The sequence below is a fragment of the Leuciscus leuciscus genome (genome assembly GCF_965113295.1).
Source record: "Leuciscus leuciscus genome assembly, chromosome: 8".
NCBI classification, from domain to species: Eukaryota; Metazoa; Chordata; class Actinopteri; order Cypriniformes; family Leuciscidae; genus Leuciscus; species Leuciscus leuciscus.
In genome coordinates this window covers 38,478,919-38,500,369 of record NC_138732.1, presented here as the reverse complement: position 1 = coordinate 38,500,369, position 21,451 = coordinate 38,478,919, and the positions used below count along the sequence as shown (strand labels likewise).

General features: G+C 40.1%; 2 protein-coding genes across 4 annotated transcripts in view; one reads left to right on the top strand and one right to left on the bottom strand.

Moving 5' to 3' along the window:
- The window catches only part of atrx (ATRX chromatin remodeler), a 47,495-nt gene extending 39,191 nt beyond the window's left edge, over window positions 1–8,304 (top strand). For all 3 annotated transcript variants that reach the window (XM_082178255.1, XM_082178254.1, XM_082178256.1), the window contains exons 31-35: window positions 672–821; window positions 3,519–3,635; window positions 3,856–3,951; window positions 5,123–5,251; window positions 6,965–8,304. In XM_082178255.1, the coding sequence (XP_082034381.1) occupies window positions 672–821; window positions 3,519–3,635; window positions 3,856–3,951; window positions 5,123–5,251; window positions 6,965–7,189 (717 nt within the window). In that variant the 3' untranslated portion in view covers window positions 7,190–8,304. The remainder of the gene's footprint in view (window positions 1–671; window positions 822–3,518; window positions 3,636–3,855; window positions 3,952–5,122; window positions 5,252–6,964) is intronic.
- A 3,215-nt stretch (window positions 8,305–11,519) lies between these two features.
- On the bottom strand, window positions 11,520–20,073 carry fgf16 (fibroblast growth factor 16). The gene is made up of 3 exons (XM_082177819.1): window positions 19,287–20,073; window positions 16,124–16,227; window positions 11,520–13,045 (listed from the first exon to the last, which is right to left on the bottom strand). Exons 1-3 carry the CDS (start codon window positions 19,546–19,548, stop codon window positions 12,800–12,802), a joined length of 612 nt encoding a protein of 203 aa, XP_082033945.1. The 5' UTR covers window positions 19,549–20,073; the 3' UTR covers window positions 11,520–12,799.
- Between the last annotated feature and the right edge of the window lie 1,378 nt (window positions 20,074–21,451).

The following is a 21,451-nucleotide window of genomic DNA, read 5'->3' as shown; positions in this document are numbered from 1 at the left end:
GCATGGCATTCAAAAGTGTAGGCAGATGAATATGAGCTTGTGCGGTCAAACGAAGTTTAAAAAAAAGAAACATGGATGAATCGTTCACAATAAGATCTATAACTTGTATTTACAAAATAGAGGGTGAATTTTCAGAAATGTTAATTTATTGTTAGTGGTTCAACGGATTACAAAATAGGATCATTTTTCAGATCAGCAAATAGTTCTAACATTATCAATGGTAAGTGAAAAGTGGGTAAAAAAAAATAAGATCAAACACTAATTACAACAAAGTTACAAATAAAGTAAAGTTTAACAGTAGTACAGAAATGTAAGAATTAAAAGTTAAAATAACACTGCATAGTGTTCACTATTATAAATTAAATCTAGATGAAGCTTTGTTAAAGCTGTCTTTTGTTGTTTGATTAACATAAATGACATTAACAGCAGCTGGTATTTATACACTGCTGTCACTTTAAGAGGGAATGCACAGATCCAATATAATGATACGCATCCGATTTCTTTCTCAACTGTTTACTTTCACTTAGCACATAACCGACTGTGTTTACGTGAATACTGACCAAGACATTTAACCCACTAATTATTGTATGTTTAGATCAATAATCGTGGTAAATTATTATCTGTGTGTGTATTGATGTAGGATGTTGACCCATCTCTTTCCCCTGTCCCAGGATCCTGTCCTTGCAGAACTGCTTCACAGTTACAAAGATCAGATCGTCAGCTACCACGAGCATGACTCTTTGCTGGACCACAAGGAGGAAGAGGCTCTGAGTGAGGAAGATCGCAAGGCAGCGTGGGCCGAATACGAGGCAGAGAAGAAGGTGTGTAGCCACACAAACCCTTTACTGTTATATAAATGTAATGATAAAATATATCATCTAATACCTGCATATCAGTCAGAAAATTTGTTAGATTTTAGGCATGTTACAGGTTTCTTTTTTAAACTTGTCTGTCTGTCCGTTACTGATAGCAGTTTAAGAATTCTTGGTGAGGTATTATTTCTCTAGTTATGGACTGCAACTCTCAAATAATAATTTGGAGTTATATCATCATAAGAAATGAACAAAAAAATGCCCATTTTAGTTATGGCCACATTACCATGAGAGAGGTCTAACTGTTTACACATGTGCTTACATAAAAGTTTTCAAAAGCTTCAAAAGTATTGCTCCTTGTAAAAATAAAGCTATTTTTATAGCTACATAAAGACATTGAGAGCTACCAAAAAGCCTTGCAAGAGTGGTAACAGTTCTACCTGAACCCATTGAATCACAGCTTTTCTGAAGTGTCTAGTAGTTCAGAGGGTCAAATCATAATCATAACCCTTACATAAACACAGTGAAACCTGCTTGTCCGATGGCTGAGAGTCTGTGTGCTTTTATATCCAGTCCTGGAATCCTTTGTAGGTTTCAAACAATCTGAGTCATTGTCTTCAGTTCAGAGACTCAGGTCAGCAGCTCATTAGTGGGAGAGAAATGACTTGCCGTGTGGGACTCTGACTCTAGTTGAATTGTATCACAAGTGCCTTCTCTCCATTTCTGATTTACTGTAATGATTCCCTTTCAAAATCAGAGCAACATCTAGACTGATACCCCGCAGTCAACTAAACGCTACTTCAAAGATCTTCAAACCGACTTCAAACTGGAAAAAAAGCTTTCTGCTGAAAAAAGATGAGATGCGATGTAATCGCAAACATTGTCCGTCTGACATAAACGCACGTAGACCTACAGTTAATAAACCACAGACTGAATCTGCTCCTTTTCCTGAGTATTTAAGCAGTAAAAATGACCAAAATGCACATCCCAAGTATTGCAGTAAAAAGACCACATGGAAACCGCATACATGGAAAGTATCACTATAATTTTAGTGCCCAACACAGGAGCTGTATTTGTAGTCAGCAGTTTTACCTGCTGGCTCTCAGCTGTTGTACTGAGCACTGAGACAGTGCAGACATGAGTTTTGATTTGTGTGTGTGTGATTCATACCATACTGACACGCACATTCTGCTCTACATGTGATCTGTCTCCTAAATTTCATGTTATTTTTTGGCAAGATGTTTTAAATATGCTTCAATCAGAGTAATTTCATCAGTGAATCACTTGGCCAGAGCGAAGAGAATTCGCCCGCTTTTGATCATTTCGCTTCAGTCATTGGTGTATTTTGAGATTTGAAGAGTTTTGTCTAATTTGGTTACTGAAAATCATTAACAATGTCAGAGCCATTAAAGGTGGATTTTAAACAGTCACTTGCAGTGATTAGAGAACCCTATTGAGTTCTGCTCATGATTTAGTTGAAGACGGCCATTCAGTGAGCATCACATTTTGAAAGCAGATTAAAAGAGCGTCAGTTTAGATGTTTTAGTGTCTGTGGCGCAGCTGTGATCCTCTCTGCCGAACACCTGCTTGTGCCAGGTCTGAACACCGGACACTCAGCTGTGGAGTGTGTTTACGAGCTGCGTGCACCAAAGACCCAATTAGAGAGCGGGATCGGCCGCATCTGCCTCGGTAGTTCATTTACACACAAACACAGCCATCCTGCTGACCTTCGCGAGGGGAACGCTCTGTTTAGAGACGTAAGACAAACACAGCTTGGGCAGGACCCTAACAGAGGTTCACATGGGTGCACATCAGGATTTTTTGGATCCTCCAGTGATTTGTTGGCTGTGAATAATAGTTCGCCGCGCGTCTTCGCCAGATCGAAGACAGATCATGTCTAAAGTCGCAAATCGAGTGGAAAACACCCTCCAAAAAACAAAAGTGGCGCTTTGATTACCGTACAGCAGGCGCTAGCGTGATGGAAGACTGACTTGTCTGTCAGGCCGAACCTGATTTGAAGATTATTTATAATTGGGATACTTCTGTGTGACCTCATCTCATTAAATTAACGGTTCGTACAAGGTGCTTAAAGTGCTTGAAGTACTTGAATTTGACTTTTTGAAATGTAAGTCCTGGAAAACCCTTAAAAAACATATTTATGAAGAGGTGCTTGAATTATCGAAAGACAATATATATGAAATTAGGGGGTTAATTTTTTCTGTGATACAATATTTTCATTCTAAATTAATGTTGCAGTCTGTCTGATAAAGATATAAAGACATTTAGCAATTTCGCATGACTACGAATGTGATAATGCTCATATAAATATCCAAGTATATGATACAACTTTCATTGATCAGGTCTATATATTCATGATTGAATAAGGAAAGCGATATCTTTGTCATAGTATCCTTTCAATGGTTAATTCTGCCACAGTCATTGCATACTTTGCATGGGTTGCACTTTATTTGTTCCATTTTGTTTTATTAGTCTATTTTTATTTATCGGTTTACCTTTTTTTTTTTTTTTGGGAAAGATGATAAATATATTATTTTGATAAGTGAGATCTCTGATTGTAGTCCTTGAAAACCAAAAAAAAGTAGTCCTTGAAAGTCCTGGAATTTCATTTTACAGTGTCTGTACGAACCCTGAATTAAGTTAGTCTGGTTCTGTTGGACTGATGGACCCGCTCTGCTGTTGTTTCAGGGTCTGTCCATGCGTTTCAACCAGCCGGCCTATGCTCAAATGGGCGTGGGAGCATCAAACTCCTACTTCCCCTTCAACGTGGCCGCCTTGGCCTCCATGAGCAACCAACAGTTGGAGGTAAGTAATGAGCCCCACATGCACGTTTCACATTCCTTCAGCCGGCAGCTAATTGTGACATGCGTCCTCAGGCAGCGACATTTGGCTTCGTGCTCTGCCAGCTGCTATTCATGTATGCTAGTCATCTCTGTGAAAATATCAAATTCAGCGTTTGTTTTAATCTTGTCTAGTGTGTTCTTTGTTTCTTCTCACACTTGATTTCTTACCCTCTATGCTCAAGGATTTGATTAACCAGGGCAGGCAGAAAGTGTTGGAGGCCACTAGCGCTCTGAAGTCAGTGCCTAGGGAACCACTGGAGGACATCATCGCGCAGGTGGTGAGTAACGGGAGGAGGGCGAGTCCCTGCATTCAGGCACTTCATCCGAACGACTGCACATAAAGGCTCCGATATACTCACGGCAAAGTTATTTTTCGTTCCTCACGAGGGGTAAAAATAAGTTTGAAGTACCTCAGCAGCGAACATCCCAGTGCCGTTTAGATGCAAATATGTGCTTTCCTCTCAATAACAAAATAAAAACGCAATGAGCAATGAGAAAGCATCTGATCATAGCGACGTGGATATTTGTGCATGAGCTCTGCAATTCGGCACTTTATACAACAGATTGCTTTAAAGCAAGCAGCCTTACAGAATTAAACATTTTAAAAAAGTGTCAGTGTCTCTCAGTTTGAAGTGCAACGTCAATTTCTACTATAAAGCGGCTCACCAATGTGTTCATGGTTTTACTCGCGTCTGACCTCGACAGAATGAACCGAAATAAATTGTGTTTTTTCCATGTCATGGAAGGCGGAGCCTCAGAGCCACACCTACTTATTATGTAATCGCCACTGACCAATGGTAGGTCAAAGCTGTTTACCAGCCAGAGCAAACTTTTCTTGAAAGTTCACTTTGGCAAGCTGTTTCAAACTCCATAAACGAACTGCCGACACACTTGGTTTTGGCCTGATTTTGGTTGAAATGACGTCACTCCGCATAAGGTATATCGGGGCCTTAACAGTGCAGGTCCAGGTTTGCTTATCACACTTTCCCTGACAATAGTGAAAATTTATGTTAACATTTGTTAACAAAAGCGACTTAATTTGGCTTGGGCAAAAAACTCTTTTGTGGTAAAAAATTATTATAATAATACTAATAATAATATGACAAAACATATCAGTCTATAGACTTACATTGAAGGATGAACTCGAGTCATATTTGGAGACCAGATTATTATAGAGACTTGTGGATGGACTCTTTGTACCTAGCAACCACTTAGAACACCTTAGCAACTGCATTACAACGAGCCACAACTTGATGCAAGTCTTGTAGGGGCAAAACCTACACTTTTGAGGCTGTGCTTATTGACTCTGTGGGTTGCTGTGTCATCAGTATTAAGCTTGTGTTGGACTGAGTTCTGAACCACTGCTAAATGTGTTTGTGTGTGTGATGAGCGTGTAAGTGTTTGTTTGTTGAGGTCTACAGGATGTAACAGGTGTGTTGTTTTTGGCAGTGGAAGGAGAATCCGAGTTTACCGGAGGCCCAGGTCCAGTCCATGGCTCTTGGGAGGCAGGCCGGCTACGAGCTGGAAATCAAACACAGGGAGGCTATTTACCGTGATGTCCTCGGCAAGCAACAAACTGTACGTTTGCTCACTTCTCACTGTTTCCGTGACATCATCTGCTCTTCTTGTGTTTAAGTGACATGAACGTTTGAACCTAAATAGAATGAAATGGGACTTTTATTACTGGATTGCACCACTTTCCCAGCATATTTCGCATTGCACAGAGGCAACTTGTTTTCTCCATTCGTCCAAAATAGTTAAATATGAGGTGTGAATTAATTTAGGGTCCCTACGAATCCTTAGAAAGTCTCGGCCTTAAATTCAGAGAAAAATCTCAATGTTTGGTCTAATTTAAGGCTATAAAAAGTCCTAGGATGTGCAGAGACACATGAAGTGTGCCATTTGGGACAAGGGCCTAAATTATCGTGTTGCAATATATCCTGAATGGTTGTATTTGATCTCCCTCATCGTTTTGAATGAGCAGCTGGCAGTATTTAATCGTAGGCCTTTCAAAATAAGAGTCCCATTCTATTTCAAGCATGTCCTGAATTATATTTAATAATTTACCCTGAGGGTACCCATTTTTTAAAAAACCTTTTATAAAGGGCTTTTTTTCCCTAACCTTATTAAAATGAATGCTTCATCTTTCATTTCAAATTCTTAGAATTGATCAATACATTTAATTAGAATAATAAGACACTAAGGCTGTTACCAATCAAATTAAATCACTTACACTGGAAAAATTACAACTGCATTAAATAATGTCATGAGATTGTTTAAAATAATTTTTTTAAATATACAAATAAGAAATGTTGGAAATAATGATACTAAACCATAAGTAGGTGGCGGCAGGTGACCGTCTAAATGAGGCATTGAGTCATTAATTCAAACGATTCGTTCAAATGGCCAATTCATTCAAGAATGACTTAATATGAAATACTTATTTATTGAACCATTGTATAAAATCAGTGTCACATTTTCAATCGTGATGGTATTCTGGAAAACAGCACTCTTGGTCGTTTGATGTTTCTTAACTGTGTCATATATTATAAATATAAAAACTCCCGCAGTATGTTAACAGTTTCTGTGAGTGCTGCTACTCTTGTTTGTTTCCATCTCTGCGTGAGCCTCAACAGAGCAACCATCAGTACATTATACATTATTATCCACCACCAATCACCACTGACACTAAAAGTAATAAATTAGAGTAATTCTCTTGTTTTGGTGATTCCCTAGTTATTATACATTTTTACTTTTATTTTTTTGTTATTGACGTTTTAATCAGGCTACTTGTCCGGAAAGCCAAGTAAAATTCTTACACTTGCCCCCTTCAAAAATATCCACTTGTCCCGGACAAGTGTTAATGTCGAGCTCTGAAAATGTTCCCCAAATGTAATCAAAGAACGCGTTGTTTGTTTGTGGACGGGTAATGTAGTGGCATAGTCATCGTTCGTTCAGCTCAGAAGAAAAGCAGAGATCTTGATATGGTGTATAATATGATCTTATGATGAACCATATGCCCTTGTCCACTGACTTTCTATGATGTTCAGAGTGTTTCTAATAATGCTGATCTTCTTTCTGACTCTGAGATGGCGAACAGGAACATGATTTGTGTAACATTAGCAACACATTATTAGCTGTTTGATAACGTAGTCAAGCCTAATCAAAACCTAATCATATTAATTACAGTTATGTGTCCGACATTGTAGCGAGCGATACATAACACAGAGCTCTTGATATAGCATGACTTTCATAACAAAAGAGTAACATCCAGTCCCGGTCTCCCTCCAGCTGATGATGTACGTGCAGAAGGTGGTGGCCAACCGTAAGGTGCAGGAGCAGCAGATGGCCCTCGCGAGACAGGGGATGCTCCTCAACCAGCTGGCCATGCAGAACGGCCTCTCGGCCCCCATGAACCAGATGGACCTGCTGGGCTTGTACCAGCAGCTCGGGGCGCTCCAGGGCCTGCCCTCCTCTCAGCTGGGCAAGAACCCGGGCCCGTCCAAGGGCCTGTAGACGCCTCGCTGAACACACAGCTGGACTGACACAGCCAGGACACCTACGTGAGCCCCACTGGCCATCTGAAAGGGGCATCCTGGGACTTTGTTTAAGGGGTTTTTGGCAGTGCAGTTTGTCATTTTGTGTATATAGCCTTAATGTTATTCAAGATCTTTTTTTTTTCTCTTTGCGTATTTAAAGATTAAAGAAGATATTCTCCCCAAATGCTTTTAGGCATTGCAGGTTTTTTTGTTTTTGTTTTTTTTCCCCTTGAAATAAGGGCTGTGCATATATGAATAATTGAGGAAAACGGCGTGATCGAAGAGGGACCATAGCGTTTCTGTTCTATAACCATAGAGAAGATTTCACCCCGTAAATACTATCTGCGTTAATATCTTCCTAGTAGTGGATTGTCATCGGTACTGTGATAGCCAGTGCGCCAGAGACACTGCAGCGGACACCTTAAATGTAACGTCAAATCAAATGGCCTTATATCAAGCAGCTAGATCTCTTCTAACGTTTTAAAACCCCTTTTTCTAATCTGCTTTTAGGTATTTAAAATCGTTGTTGCTAATCATGCTATGGAATGTCTGTGTTGTTAAAACTGCTTGCTGAATTCCTCCGGACTTTTGTAACATCAAACTTCTCGTTGTAGTGTTGCCTAGCATATTGTTGTGAGTACTGTTCATAATTTCTCTTTCTTTTCTTTTTTTTCTTTTTTTTCTTCTTTTTTTTCCTTCTGTTTCTCTCCCCGCTTGATTTGGGTTTGTGCCTGAGTTGGCGTCTGGAAGGTGTTGGGTACATGTTTGTGTGGTTTAACATAAGTTCAACCTGTTCTGGTGATGATGAAATGATAATGCCTAACACTCTCCTTATCAGGTTAGTGCTAGGGCTGTATTGATCTGTTCTTGGGCACATCTCCACTTCGGACACTAAATTAGATGTTTTTCATTGGCAAACATAAGCCCTTTGATATCCACAGGGTGTCGTTCAGAAATGTAGAGGAACTTTTTCCCCTCCTGAAAATGTTCAAATGTTCGCATATACACCAACAATTTCTGCCATTAATATGATCTGCTACTTAGTATTTAATATCACATTTAAATAAAGTGACCAAAAGGATGTTACATTCAGGTCTTGCTTGTGGGTTGTCATTTCTTTGCTGCGGTGTGCAATTTCTGCACTATCTTGGGCACAGTGAATTTGCAAAAATTATGTTCTGTGAAAACCTAGTATTTCCTTTCTAAGGTTGAATATAAATCATTCTAGTTATGCACAGTTTTAAGATATTTTGTCAGGAAAATAAAAATTCTCTGCAATTTCAATAGCTGTTATTAAAATGTATCTAATGATCATGACGACAACGGAAGTCTTAAAAATGTGTAGGTGTGAATGTGGGAATATTTTAAAGTCCCCCTGTGGTGAAAATCCAGCTTTTAATGTTGTTTATTTGACTGTGTGGTGTTTTTAATATGAATTTGCACATGGTTTGTCTTAAAGCCATAAGTCGACACCTTTGCTGAGAATTTTCTCCTTAAAACTGCAGTGAACCAAAGACAGTCTCAAACACACGGTTTGAAATCGCTGGTGTTTCTGACGTCACAAACTACCTTGTAACCAATCAGATCAACGTGCCGGCGGGCTTTAGCATATCATTAACAGCGAACTAGCAGAGGAGTCTCGAGAGATGCCAGGTTATCCCGATACATTTTTCTGATGATACTGTATGAAAAATCAGGTACATTTAGCAATATAACAGGTGAGTTATGTATATGGTGTAGATTATGTTATGAACTATATGCCTTTGTCCACTGAGATGGTGAATGAGAACATAGTTTGTGTGACATTAGTTGTGTGTCCAGCGTTGAAGAGAGCGATACATAACACACTTTACCATTTATACATCGACTTGTAGATGAGCCTATATGAGTGAGTGGAGGCGGGGCTCATTTGCATATTTATGGATCACTTATACTAAATGAAGCAAGGGTGTCGAGTTACATTCAAGCTATTTTAAGGCATGCATTTTTTTTTTTTACAGGAAAGTTATTTTGGTGATCAAAGATGCGTTTTTAAGGGATACAATGATTGAGTACAGGGGGACATCAACATTTAAAACTTTTATATGAGAATTTTATGTTATTTTTACATTTATATTAGATTTTAATATTGAATTTCAGCAATATTGAGAATTTTGACCGCTCCAGACACGTCAAATGTATCTGCCATCTTGGAACAGTTAACATGAGACTGTTCTTCACTCACACTAACAAATCAATAAATGTTCATTGTAAATGTCTCTGCATTGTGCAGCCTATGGCTGTAAAAACCACCGAGCTGATGAACTGATAAACTAAATGCTGTGAAAATCATCTCAATGTCTGTCTATATAGATATTCATACATGTAAATGTGTGTGTGTTGCAGATGCACAGTCAACTTGCTCTTGAGTGTCATAGACTGGATTTGACCGTCCCAATATGGCGGACAGCTAACGTATAGCAGCCCAAAGTGTGTGTGTGTGTATATATATATATGCAAGACACATTGCCAGTAGTAGCAGCTGTCACTGGATTGACTGCAAAATTGGGAAACTAGTTGCTGGGGTGGTAATAATCAAAATTAACACACACATACTATATACACACACAGTATATTGGCCACCTTGAATTTTAGACATTGGTTTTAAGCAACGTAAAGGAACTTCTTTTGGGGACAGATGTATACTGGCTAGACCTGGGCTCTTTAATTGCGGTCCTGCAGAGTTTATGTCCAACCCAAATTAAACACCTGAACAAGCTGATCGAGGTCTTCGGGATTACTAGACGGTTACAGGCAGGTGAGTTTGAGAGGAGGAGCCCTGCACTAGATGTTCATGCGTGTTCAAATGTGCCACACCCGTCCCATGATTGCAGCAATGCAGTTGACAGTAAAATATTTTCTGTAAATGAGTAAACAGATGAGGACTTCATGTCCATGAGCACAATAGCACATTTCAGATGTGCTTTCTCTAGACGGCTGTTTTCACACCCTGAGAATCCATCGCCTCTCGTACACCCCAATCTACCCCTTCAGTCTTTCATCTGCTGTGTCTTTTCTACTGCTTGCTATTATTTTCATTTCTTTAGCAGCCAGGGTTTTTCTCCCCCCTCTTTTCCATTCGCCCCCTCAAGCCCACGTCTCCCTCCCGAGGGGAGCTTGCATTCACAGCTTGCAGAAAGCTGCCAAAAGAGAAACATTACAACTATTGCAGATGTTGAAATGTTGATCCCATCCTTGGTATGCCCAGATTACCACTCGGCTAACTTTGCAGCACCATGCGGGCAGCTGTTCCCTCATCTGTCCCCCAATGTGAAAACCTCCTTCCGTTCACATGAATATGCAGCATACACTTCGTATCTGAAAGTATTAGAGCGTGTTGGCAGCAAGGCTAACAATTGATCATCTGAACGGAGCTGAGCCAAGGATGTTGTCAGGCATCGGTGATGGGTGGGGTTGTGAATGTTTGTAAATCTGGATTGTTCCATCCAAATTGTTCATTTCTGATTATAAGGGTTGACTGAAACCCTATAGAGTCCATCAGTGCTGGTCCAAATCTTCATGGGAGTCAATCACCTTGGGAGTTTTGTGTTGCTGTGATTTACAAAGCATCATATTAGTAATACAAAAAAAAAACAATGGTTCTAGGTACGTTATCATTAATATTGCTGTGGTGCCGACTTTTGAACAGGTTTGACGCCCACCAATGCAACACATTCTCTTGTATTGTTTCGCTTTCTGTAGGGCGTTGATTTATGCCTCTACAGACTGCTTAGGGAGAACTTTCCCACAGGTTTCCTGAGCCAAGAGCTGTCTTTTTACATCATCAGCTAACATCCACGTCTCTGGAGAGCTGGATTATTCTGTGAATGCTGCTGTGATGTTCTGGAATTTACGCTGCACTAGATAAACAACATTTCACAGATTGATCGACTCCCGCTAGTGTGCTGAACACCCCTGACATGAAGATTTTCCGAAAGAAGGTATCAAATTTGTTGTACTTTGAAAGACGACATGAAATCAGAATTCACTTTACCTACTTGACAACATGTTTGTCTTTGTAATCTTTCATCAAAACATAACTTGCTCCTCCTCTGATGAAATGCCACACACAGTTTTACTTGCAAAATAGATGACATAATAGATAGAAGTACAATGGTTGGTGAATGCCGTATCATGTTGACTTAAATAACTAGTGATCTCACTGCCTTCAGTGCCTTAAGACTGTGAGAAAAGCGACCGTTCAAGCTATAACGGTAGCTTAATGCTTAACTGAAGCTAAACTATCATAGAAGTCAAACTCAATCAGCTCAGTGTTTCTCAGATTTTAATTGGTACAGAGAATCCTTGCAAATATGGTCAATGACAATAAACAATAGCAGGACAATTTTATTGTCAGTCATTCAGATCAAATGGTTGAGCCCTTCTGTATATTTCAGTAGAATCTACAGTTCCAATAACTTCAAGTTCATTACAAAATAGAGCCTTTGAAATAAATAAATAGATTTATATATAGATTTATAATTATACTTTATATGTTGAAAATAAATATATTGTACATCTTATAAATAGGTTTGTCCATATTTACATGTCTTTCACTTACATTTTAGTAATGTTCCTGACAACCTGAACATTATAAGTCACTCTTTGTCAAATGACCAAAGCCTCTACCGAAGCACCATACATTTCCTCCGCTTGCTTTGAAAGTGGTTAGTTGTGTTTGCTGTTTCTACAAAATGTGTAAGGTTTGACATCTCCCGAAGCTTCAAAAGAAGCAGACAGAATGATCTATTTAAGCCTCTAATGTTTTACATTAAGAAAATGGTGTTTGTTTCCATTATTATTAAGCCTTAATAGTTATTTTCCTCAATCTCACAATTTATCTGTTCAAAATTAGTTTCAGTAGAAGCTGGTCATTGTTCTTCAAAGCGTCTTTCTCCTTTTAAGTGCCCTTAAAGGTATATTTAATTTGAAAAGCTCTTGCTTTGCATTCGTCCTACAGGAAAGTCGGGGTAACTCCCCGTGTCCATCTTCTTGCTAAGTGCTGCGTCATGACCTTTCAACATGAGATCCGCCCCAGGGTCACCAGAATTGGCATGTTGAGTTTTATCTTTACAGTCACAGGGGGTTTTACTTCCTATGCTCAGTTGCTCAATAAATTTAGTTTTGGACCATAGTTTTTTTCCAGTGAGAAAATGGCCAAAATGTGGTTCACTTTACAAAAAGTGTGGCTCACACAATGACTGTCTGAAGAAAGGTCGATTGTATGACACGTGATGAGGCCCTGAAGTCAACACCTCTTCCTCAAGACATCTTTTGGCACCAGCTTTGGATGCAGGAATGTTCCCTCTTCTCTGTGGTTTAAAACCCATTAAGAAGAGGAAACGGAGCCATCCAGGACACACACGTACTGTTTATCTCAATCACCATTGGAGAGGGCCTCCTCATTTTGGACCAGAACCCAAATATAAACAGCTGTGAGGCGAGAGAAGTAGGGTCTTGTATTTCTTAATGTTCTACAGAATCCGTGTTTCCCATCAAGCAACTCTGCTACACCTCTCCAACACAGCAACTCTGATGGATGCTCTGGTCACCTGTGCTGGAACAAGTCTCTGTAAGCTTGGGGTATCTTCTCGATTTCAACAGGTCTGGGCAGGAAGTGAGTCAACTTCTGATGCTTTTTAGTCCTGCCGCCTTCTCGAGGCGAGCCGTCCTTGTTCAGAGCCACGTAATAGTATCTCCCAGTGTCCGCGTGCTTGTAGAGTGTAGATGCATATGTGTTGTACCAGTTCTCCTCGAATTGCTCACGGAACACACACTCTGCTGTCAGCTTCTTCTGCAAGGCAGCCAGAAAGAGACAAAAACATTGTTTCGATTATCTGGATATGGTCATTTACAGTGGCATTTAGTGTTGTCAAAAAGAACCGACTTCGGTACCAAGTCGGTATTGAAATTTAAAAATTGTGACGCTTTGAGCGCTGTTGAGCGGAATCATAAACACCTCTGATTGGCCGTTGTGTTTACGCGCTCGTCGGATTCGTCTGTGATTGGCTACAATGATCAACGCACGGAAGGGTTTGAAAGTGTTTTGAAAGCGGGAACGGGAGTGTTTGAAAGCACAAGCAGGCGTCTATCACAGGACCGGTCCACTGATAGACGCCTGCTTTCAAACGCTCCGGTCTGTATCTGTGTAAGCGCTCGGTGAAGAGCGTCATTGATGTATATTTACAACATGTTTTTGAAGTGCTGATCATTGTAGCCAATCACAGACAAATCCGATGAGCACGTGAACACAATGGCCAATCAGAGGTGTTGACGATTCTACTCAACAGCGCTCAAAGCATCACAATTTTTAAATTTCAATACCGACTTGGTACCAAAGTAGGTACTTTTTGACAACTCTAGTAGCATTATTGAAAAGATCCATGATAAATAAGCTTAGCCTAAACCAGTGGTGTCCAGTCCTAAAGGGCCACCTGGCTGCAGAGTTTAGCTTCAACCCCAATTAAACACACCTCAACCAACTAATCAAGACCTTCAGGATTACTAGAAACTTTCAGGCAGCAAGTTGAAGCTAAACACTGCAGGAAGGATGGTTTCTTCAAGGAGCAGGATTGGACACCCCTGTGCAACAAAAACTTTTAGAGACAAGGTTTAAGATGTGAAATTAAATGGAAAATTGTTTTTCTGCCCTGACTCAATCAAGAATATCCTAACCAAAACATCCTATGGTGTGATATCTAGCTGGAAATCCATGCTCTGTCCATCAAGAGACCAGTGTAAGTGCATTTGACCACATGTTTAAGAACTAAAATGCACCTCCCATTTCCAGACCTCCAGATGCGCTGGAAAGCATGAGGGTGTGAAGACGTGGTACTGTTTCTTTCTCACAGTGCACAGTTTACCCTTGTCACCATCGCAAAATGTGTGGAGTGGAAACTATCTTGAGGCCAGACGGCAGGTGCTCGCTGCACCAGAGAAGGGAAAGTCATTATGGGCAAGCTTTGCAGTTTACACCCAAAATCATTCTTCAAAACTGCAAACCTTTTTGTCTGCTTCCCCCATGATGCAACAAGCTCTCTCGCACAAACACGGCAGCTTGAGAGAGTCTGTGTGGGCTGCTACTACTACACCACTGACAGAACTCCATGAGCAATGACTTCGGGTTAAGCAGGTGAACATTTGCTGGCTGACTACACTGCCGAGAACAATAGAAGACACTGGGGCTACATCATGTTTCCTGCCAAAGAACAGTCATGGAATGGGCCAGGTTCAAGTCTTGGTGTCAAGACAATACATTTAAAATTCGTTTTTAAGATAAAGTCAACTTTAAAAGTTCTGTTAAATCGTTTAAACAGTTGGCCATGCGAATAGAATAAGAATTTATTTATTTTTTCCTAAGGTAAAAAAAAATAATGAATATATGGCTGCTTAATTTTAGAAGTAAAGCAAATTGGAGTAAATATTGCTCCATGCACGGGATTACCAAATGTCTTAAAGGAGTAGGTCACTTCAGAATTAAAACTTCCTGATAATTTACTCACCCCCACGTCATCCGAGATGTTCATGTCTTTCTTTCTTCAGTCGAAAACAAATTAAGGTTTTTGAGGAAAACATTCCAGGATTTTTCTCCATATAGTGACTTCAATGCGGTCCAGCGGTTCGAAGGTCCAAATTGCAGTTTCAGTGCAGCTTTAAAGGCTCCACACGATCCCAGCCGAGGAATAAGAGACTTATCTAGCCAAACCATCAGTCATTTTCAAAAAAAAAATTAAATCGATATACTTTTTAACCACAAATGCTCGTCTTGCACTGCATTGAAACTGCAAATCAGACCTTCAACCCGTTGGTTCCTGTTGAAGTCCACTATATGGGAAAAAAAAATCATGGAATGTTTTCCTCAAATTAAATTTTTTTTCGACTGAAGAAAGAAAGACATGAACATATTGGATAACGTGGGGGTGAGGAAATAATCAGGAAATTTTAATTCTGAAGTGAACTACTCCTTTAATTCTAACTGTCTACTTGATCTTACTGCAACAGAAATGGACCTGCATTTAAATCTGTGCAGTAAACCTAGGCCTGAGTCTTCAGGTGATTTGCCGTGCGATTGCATGCTGACATTCATTTACAGTCTGATTTAATGGGATGTTATCGCATTACATGTGAAGTCATCTCTTCTTGCTTTAAATAGGTTTGTTTTAACTTAGGGTCCACAGAAACTTACTGGGGCCCCGGATTATTGTCTCTGGAAATCTGATAGCTTGTTTCTCCCGCATGCATGGCAAAGTCTGCAGAGGGGGAGGCCAGGCGCATTTTCCTATATATGGTTCTCTATGCAAGCATGCAAAAAGTCAGTCAAATCCCGCTACATGCTTTTATCTCCTGGTCTCCGTTACAATCAGCACTCCAGCAGAGAAGAGCGTGGTCCTCACGCAACACGCAGATATGCAAGAGACCAAGAGCTCTCAGCTCGTATATCCACGATATGTGGGTGTGTATACGTTACACGCTTCATGTGTTCCTGGAAAATATGTAAATATTTTAAGTATGGAGCGAAATGAAGAGGCAGTTTTTCTTCTCTGAGATTGAACGCTCTGTCTGAGAGCTTGTTCTTATGTGGAAAGTTACAAAGACAAAAAACAAGGTGAGCCACACGGGCTACAGACCTCGCTGTTACCCACTGATCAGAGGTCAGGGCAGTGGAAACACTGCTTGTTTTGTCTGGTTAAGTGTTTTTTTTTATTGTACATCTACATCATATGGGGAACAGACTATGAGCTGGTGGGTGGGTTGTCGTTCGCTCCTCATTCCAGCTTTGACTGCATTCCTATTGAAACACTTCATAGAGCAGAACCTTCTGTTGGTGGATGTTGTTTGGAGTGTGTGTGAGCACTACAGGGGTTTGACTTACCGACCCATAGAGTTCACCTTTCTCATTCATCCCCAGATAAAGACCAGCATCCACGCCTCGTATGCTCACCAGCCCGACGGCCAGACTGATAAACTCCAGAATACCTGCCAGACAACAACACTCGTCAGACATTGACCAGACACCTTCACAACTGCAGCACAGCTGTACGTCAACGGTGCTGTATATGTGAGAGTCTTTTAAGCAAGATGTTTCAGAGAGCTTTTCCCAACTTAAACCAGCCTAAGGTGGTTCGCAAGTTGTAGCCGCTGGCCAAGCTGGTGGTTAGCTGGTTAGCCAACTGGTCTCTCAGTCTGACGAGCTGACAAATGTCCAAACCCCCTCTTTAACCACCAAAGCACACCAGCCTAACCAACCTGGCCTGGCTACCAGCTATGCTATCACATTTGACTGGTTTGTGTTTTTGCTTTTATTGTTTTCCACCAAGAATAACTGATAACTCCTCTCCGTATTCTGTGTTTGTCTGGTAAAAGGAGTCTACTTTGAGAATTTGGTATTTAAAAGATGGCAGTTTTCTCACCTCACAAGTAAGCTTTCAGCAGACTACCATCTTAAAAATGTGGCACAATCTAAAAATAACCTAAAGGACAGGAAATTAAAGTCTTGTTTCAAACACTTTGATCATAGAGCGTGTGCACAACACAAAAGTCAATAGTCTCTGCAATGTTTGGTTAAGGCGCTTGTTGCAGCTCTTGCTTGAATTTGATTAGCATCTCACTTTATTTTGCTGACTTTTGAAATACATTTTCTTATACAAATCAATATTGTTTAAGTTATCTGCATCCACGGTGCCTTCGTGTCAATTTTCAGGATATGAGCCCAATCTTGGCCGAAACCAGCTGTTCACACGCTCTTGATTAAAGACTAAAGCAAAAACTACACCTTTGTGGCCTTTTACCACCACCTGGACCGAGTATGTTGTGATTTGGATGCCAAACGACGACACAGAAAACTCTCTGAAGCTGGGTTAAGCAGAAGCACATTTCATATGCGTTTAATCAAAGACACTGCCAGCTTGCAACATTACCGACAAACGGCTCGCATTTGCCAGAAGGATGCCAGAAACATGACCGCGGACCACCCAATCCAGTAAAGCAGCTTGTCTCGGCCTAAAAACAAGCATTACAACTGGATTCCACAGTGGTCATGCTTTAATTTAGAGCTATTCCTGTTTTCTAAGCGAGGGCTGCACCTGCACAATGATTACGGATCACAGCAATGCAAAAAATTCTCGTGTCTGGGCTCTGCTATCATTTGTTTATCATTGTAATACCAAGAACTCCTTGACTGATTTATTAGTGCTGTAATTAGTAGTGTCTGTGCCTGCGTCGGCCGGGGTCCTTTGAACACGTTTTCGGAGAAAAACAGCCTCATGCTGTGAGCTTGTTTTCCACTGCAGAGGAGCACCTGCGTCCCTTGACCCTGCGCTGGAGTTCGCCGAGGGCAATTCCAGTGTAAGACTGAGATATGCTGCTCTCGTCTAGAGGTGGACTGATATACAGTGGTCCCAAAACAAATATCAAAGTGTCATCTGCTCTCAAATGCTCTTTTCTGAGTCCTTTTGCAATCTTTTTTTATCTGGTGTTTTGGTGATTTTTAGTGGTTTCACAATCACCAATTTCCATCTAAATTTTCGACACTATATCTGTTTTATTATTTTAAATCTAACAAACCTCTTCTTCTGCTTTTAATGATTCGTGCTAAAAGGTTTATTGTGCTATATGTCTTTAATATAAATGACACTTGGTTATTTTGTTATGTAATGCTCAGGCATTCCTATACATTAAGTGTGCCTTAACTGTTCAAGCACTTCTAGGGGACACTGTATATGGGGTGTAGATTCTGACATGGGACGCGTGACCCCCAAAGCATTATCAATATTGTAAAGAAAGAGTCCTACTTGTACTCCCCTAACTGCAGATCTGCAGCTTCACTTGAAATCTACTCCGCTGAGTTCTGCCCAAGTTATGCATACAAGTTTTGTCTTGTGCATGCAAAATGACAGAAAACTCATGACAGCCAGATCTGCTAAATTTAACATTTCAAAATGTTTGTTCTTAACTTCATAGTGAAGAAGCAGTTCATTTTAAGATTTCTCATGAGGTGGAGTTGTCCTTTCCTTCACAATGACTGCAGCATTTGATTGACTGATTGGCTGATTATTCGCTCACTGAATCAGGAGGGACATGCAGCATTTTTGGACATTATAAACAGGTGCAGTTATGGCACTAATTAAGTAATGTCTTTAATGACAAATTTTATGAGTGTAATCCAAGTTTAATTGTTATATTATTGGCATTTTTGTGTACATTTGTGTGTGTGTGTGTGTGTGTGTGTATACCTACTTAACCATATTTTGCCCATGTGTACACAGAAGTGAGCTAAACCTGACAATCTCTCAAAATCTCATTTGTAAAAACGATATAAAAATAAAGTAAATACAGTTTTTTTTTATTGTAAAAATGCAGAAAGTCTTTGATAGGGTTAGATTATAGTATTTATAACTATAGCTGTATATATATATATATATATATATATATATATATATATATAAAGCAGAAGCCAGTGTGAGTAAATATCAGCATTATTTTTTCCTTAATAAACATTTTAATGTGCCCTGATCTTGTAGAAAGTCTTGTCATGCTACACTTTCATCCTTGTTAAGTGTCAATCGGCACATAGACTACCATTCCAAACGCATGAATGTTTGGTTTCACTTTATTTTGAGGTGTCGTTGTTACAGTGTAATTATATATTTAAGTACTGAGTAATATTAAGCAACTACATGTACTTACTATAGGGTTTGGGAAGGATTAGGATTTGGTTGAGGGTTAGTTGCATGTAATTATGCATAATTTACTGTTATTACTATGGTAGGTACATGTAACATATGTAACAAGGACACTGTAAAATAAAGTGTTACCGAATGTTTATTAATTTAGCTTGAGATGGCCCAATGCAATTTATAAAAAAAAAATTAAAACGTTTTAATCCTTCAGGACTCTCCCTAAAAATCGGAATAGACAAGTCAATAGTTTCTCAGAGAGACCCAGGTAAACTTTAACACACACCTATGATGCCCAAAACTGCTGACTGACGGATGGCTGAATAGAGGAACGGATGAAAGGGTGGATGGAGTTCTCACCGAATCTGCTGTGGTCCTGTCTGGTTCCGTGTACCGTCCCGTTGGGGAATATCTCCAGCTGGAAGCCGGTGCGGCAGTAGAGCTGTCTCCTGCGCAGGATGCCCTTCAGGTGGCCAAAATCCGTCAGCGATCCGCGCTGCAGTCTGCCCTCAATCAGACCCAACCTCTCATTCAAACCATCCGACAGAGGCACATTCCCCAATGCTGGAAAAGCCTGCAAATCCAGATCGATGCTCCCGAGAAATCCAGCCACCTCTGCCATGACGAGGAAACGTTTGGGTGTTTAGAGAGCGTAGAGGAGAGAGACGCTCTTTTCATCTGTGATCAGACTGAACGAGTCATTTATATAGACATCCATATCCTCCCCGAGCCACGCCTGGATGACATCCCTGCTGCTTCACCTTCAGCATGTCAACGGAGAGCTTCTGCTGAGACTTTCACAACTGATGCTGGGTGTCTGTCGGAGCGCACGCGAGTCTGAAGTCTGTCCGTCCGTGCGTGCGCGTAAAATAACTCCCAGCCCGCAAACAGTCCTAAAGAGAGGATCAGTGACAAAATATCAAACCCTCTCAGTGCGAAAAGTTCTGACACAGCCTGTGTGTTTTATGGGTCTAATCGCAGCACGAGCTGCGTGACTGGAGTCTGACAGAGGATCAGTCTCTCTCACTGCGAGTCACTAGAGGAGTTCAGGCTGCGTCTCAAACTCTCATCTGCTGCCTCTCTAGATTGCATTTCTGGCCGTGCCGCAGTTCTGGGCATCACAGGCACTTGCAGAAACTTGTAGCATAGTGAAGTGCGTACCTACACATTATTGTGGGTATCACAGGTGCGTGCAGCAACCTGTAACAGTGAGCTGCCTACCTAAGTGTCTGCAACATTTTTGAAAATGATAGGTGGTTCCAGCAGTTTGGGGCATCATAACATTTAAAACCTAGTGAACTGCCTACCTAGACAACATAATTGAATATTATGGGTATGTACAACATTTCTTACAACCCTAACCCAGCATTTCATTTCATTTTTTTAATTTTTTAATTTATTTTTTTATCATTACAGGCACTTTCTGAGTTAGTTTGATATGAATAAATAGCTCACACTCAAGGAGAAAAAAATAAACATCTTGTTTTTTTTTTCCCAGAGGCCCAAACTGAGCAAAAGTATGCAATTTGGTGCAGTTACTGATATTTATATGGCCATTAATAAAAATGCTGATTGTAATGTAAATCAGTGAGACATTTATACAGTATAACACTTCTTAAATAAAATGCATAATATATATATACATTCATACATACATACATACATATCCTTTTATTAGATTTGATACTACATGATTTTTCCAACAAAAAAAAATGTATGCATAATAAAGTAAACCTTGATTTTTTTATTATTTTTTTTATCATAAGTTGGTGTACACCAATATTTATGGCAATAAAATATTTTTTTTTAAAGCTGTATCAACACCTAGAGAACTGCCTACCTAAATATAATTTTGGCATCACATTTGTGTGTATCATTTTTGGACCTTAGCTGCATATATTGAGTCTGCAAAACTTTGGGGTGTCATCCAAAAAATGCTGTACATGTCTGTGATTCCTAATTAGTAAACTCGCTACATGTAGAAGTTGCTGCATGCAACTGATACCAAAAAAAATGCTGTCTAGGTAGGCAGCACTGTAGATATTGACACGCAGCCTCAGACTGAGGTTTTCATAGATTTCATCTCTCCACCTTCCCTGTGTAAGCAGGTGTTTCCTCCTCCTCCTCTCCAGACCAGCTGGTGGACATCTCCTGCAGAAATTAAAGGAGCAAAGAAATAGAAAAGTTTGATGACGTATTTTATTAAAGCTGAGCGGTACAGGGAATGCATGGCAGGCGGAATTTCATAAAATGTGAAATGTATGCGTCACATGAAACAGCAATGAGAAGTACACCAGATGACTACAAACTTCATATGGGTTCTTATAGGAAATGATGATGCGTGCTGAGTGCTGCCAGAGGCGACCAGCAAATGTGCACCTCACAAATCTATAAAACATATCTCTGATGTGTCCAACACACTCATAAAGATAGGGCTTGTCAAATATGTGCTCTCTGTTTCATGTCTGAATAGTTAAAGGTCAGTGTTGATCCTACATGTAAGCTTGGTGTTTCCTTCACAATAG

Coding starts and splice junctions, on each gene's coding strand:
- fgf16 (XM_082177819.1), bottom strand. CDS start 19,548: ATGGCAGAGGTGGCTGGATTTCTCGGGAGCATCGATCTGGATTTGCAG. Junction 16,228..19,286: donor ACAGGACCACAGCAGATTCG/GTGAGAACTCCA, acceptor GTTGTCTGGCAG/GTATTCTGGAGTTTATCAGT. Junction 13,046..16,123: donor AAGGTGAACTCTATGGGTCG/GTAAGTCAAACC, acceptor GCTGCCTTGCAG/AAGAAGCTGACAGCAGAGTG.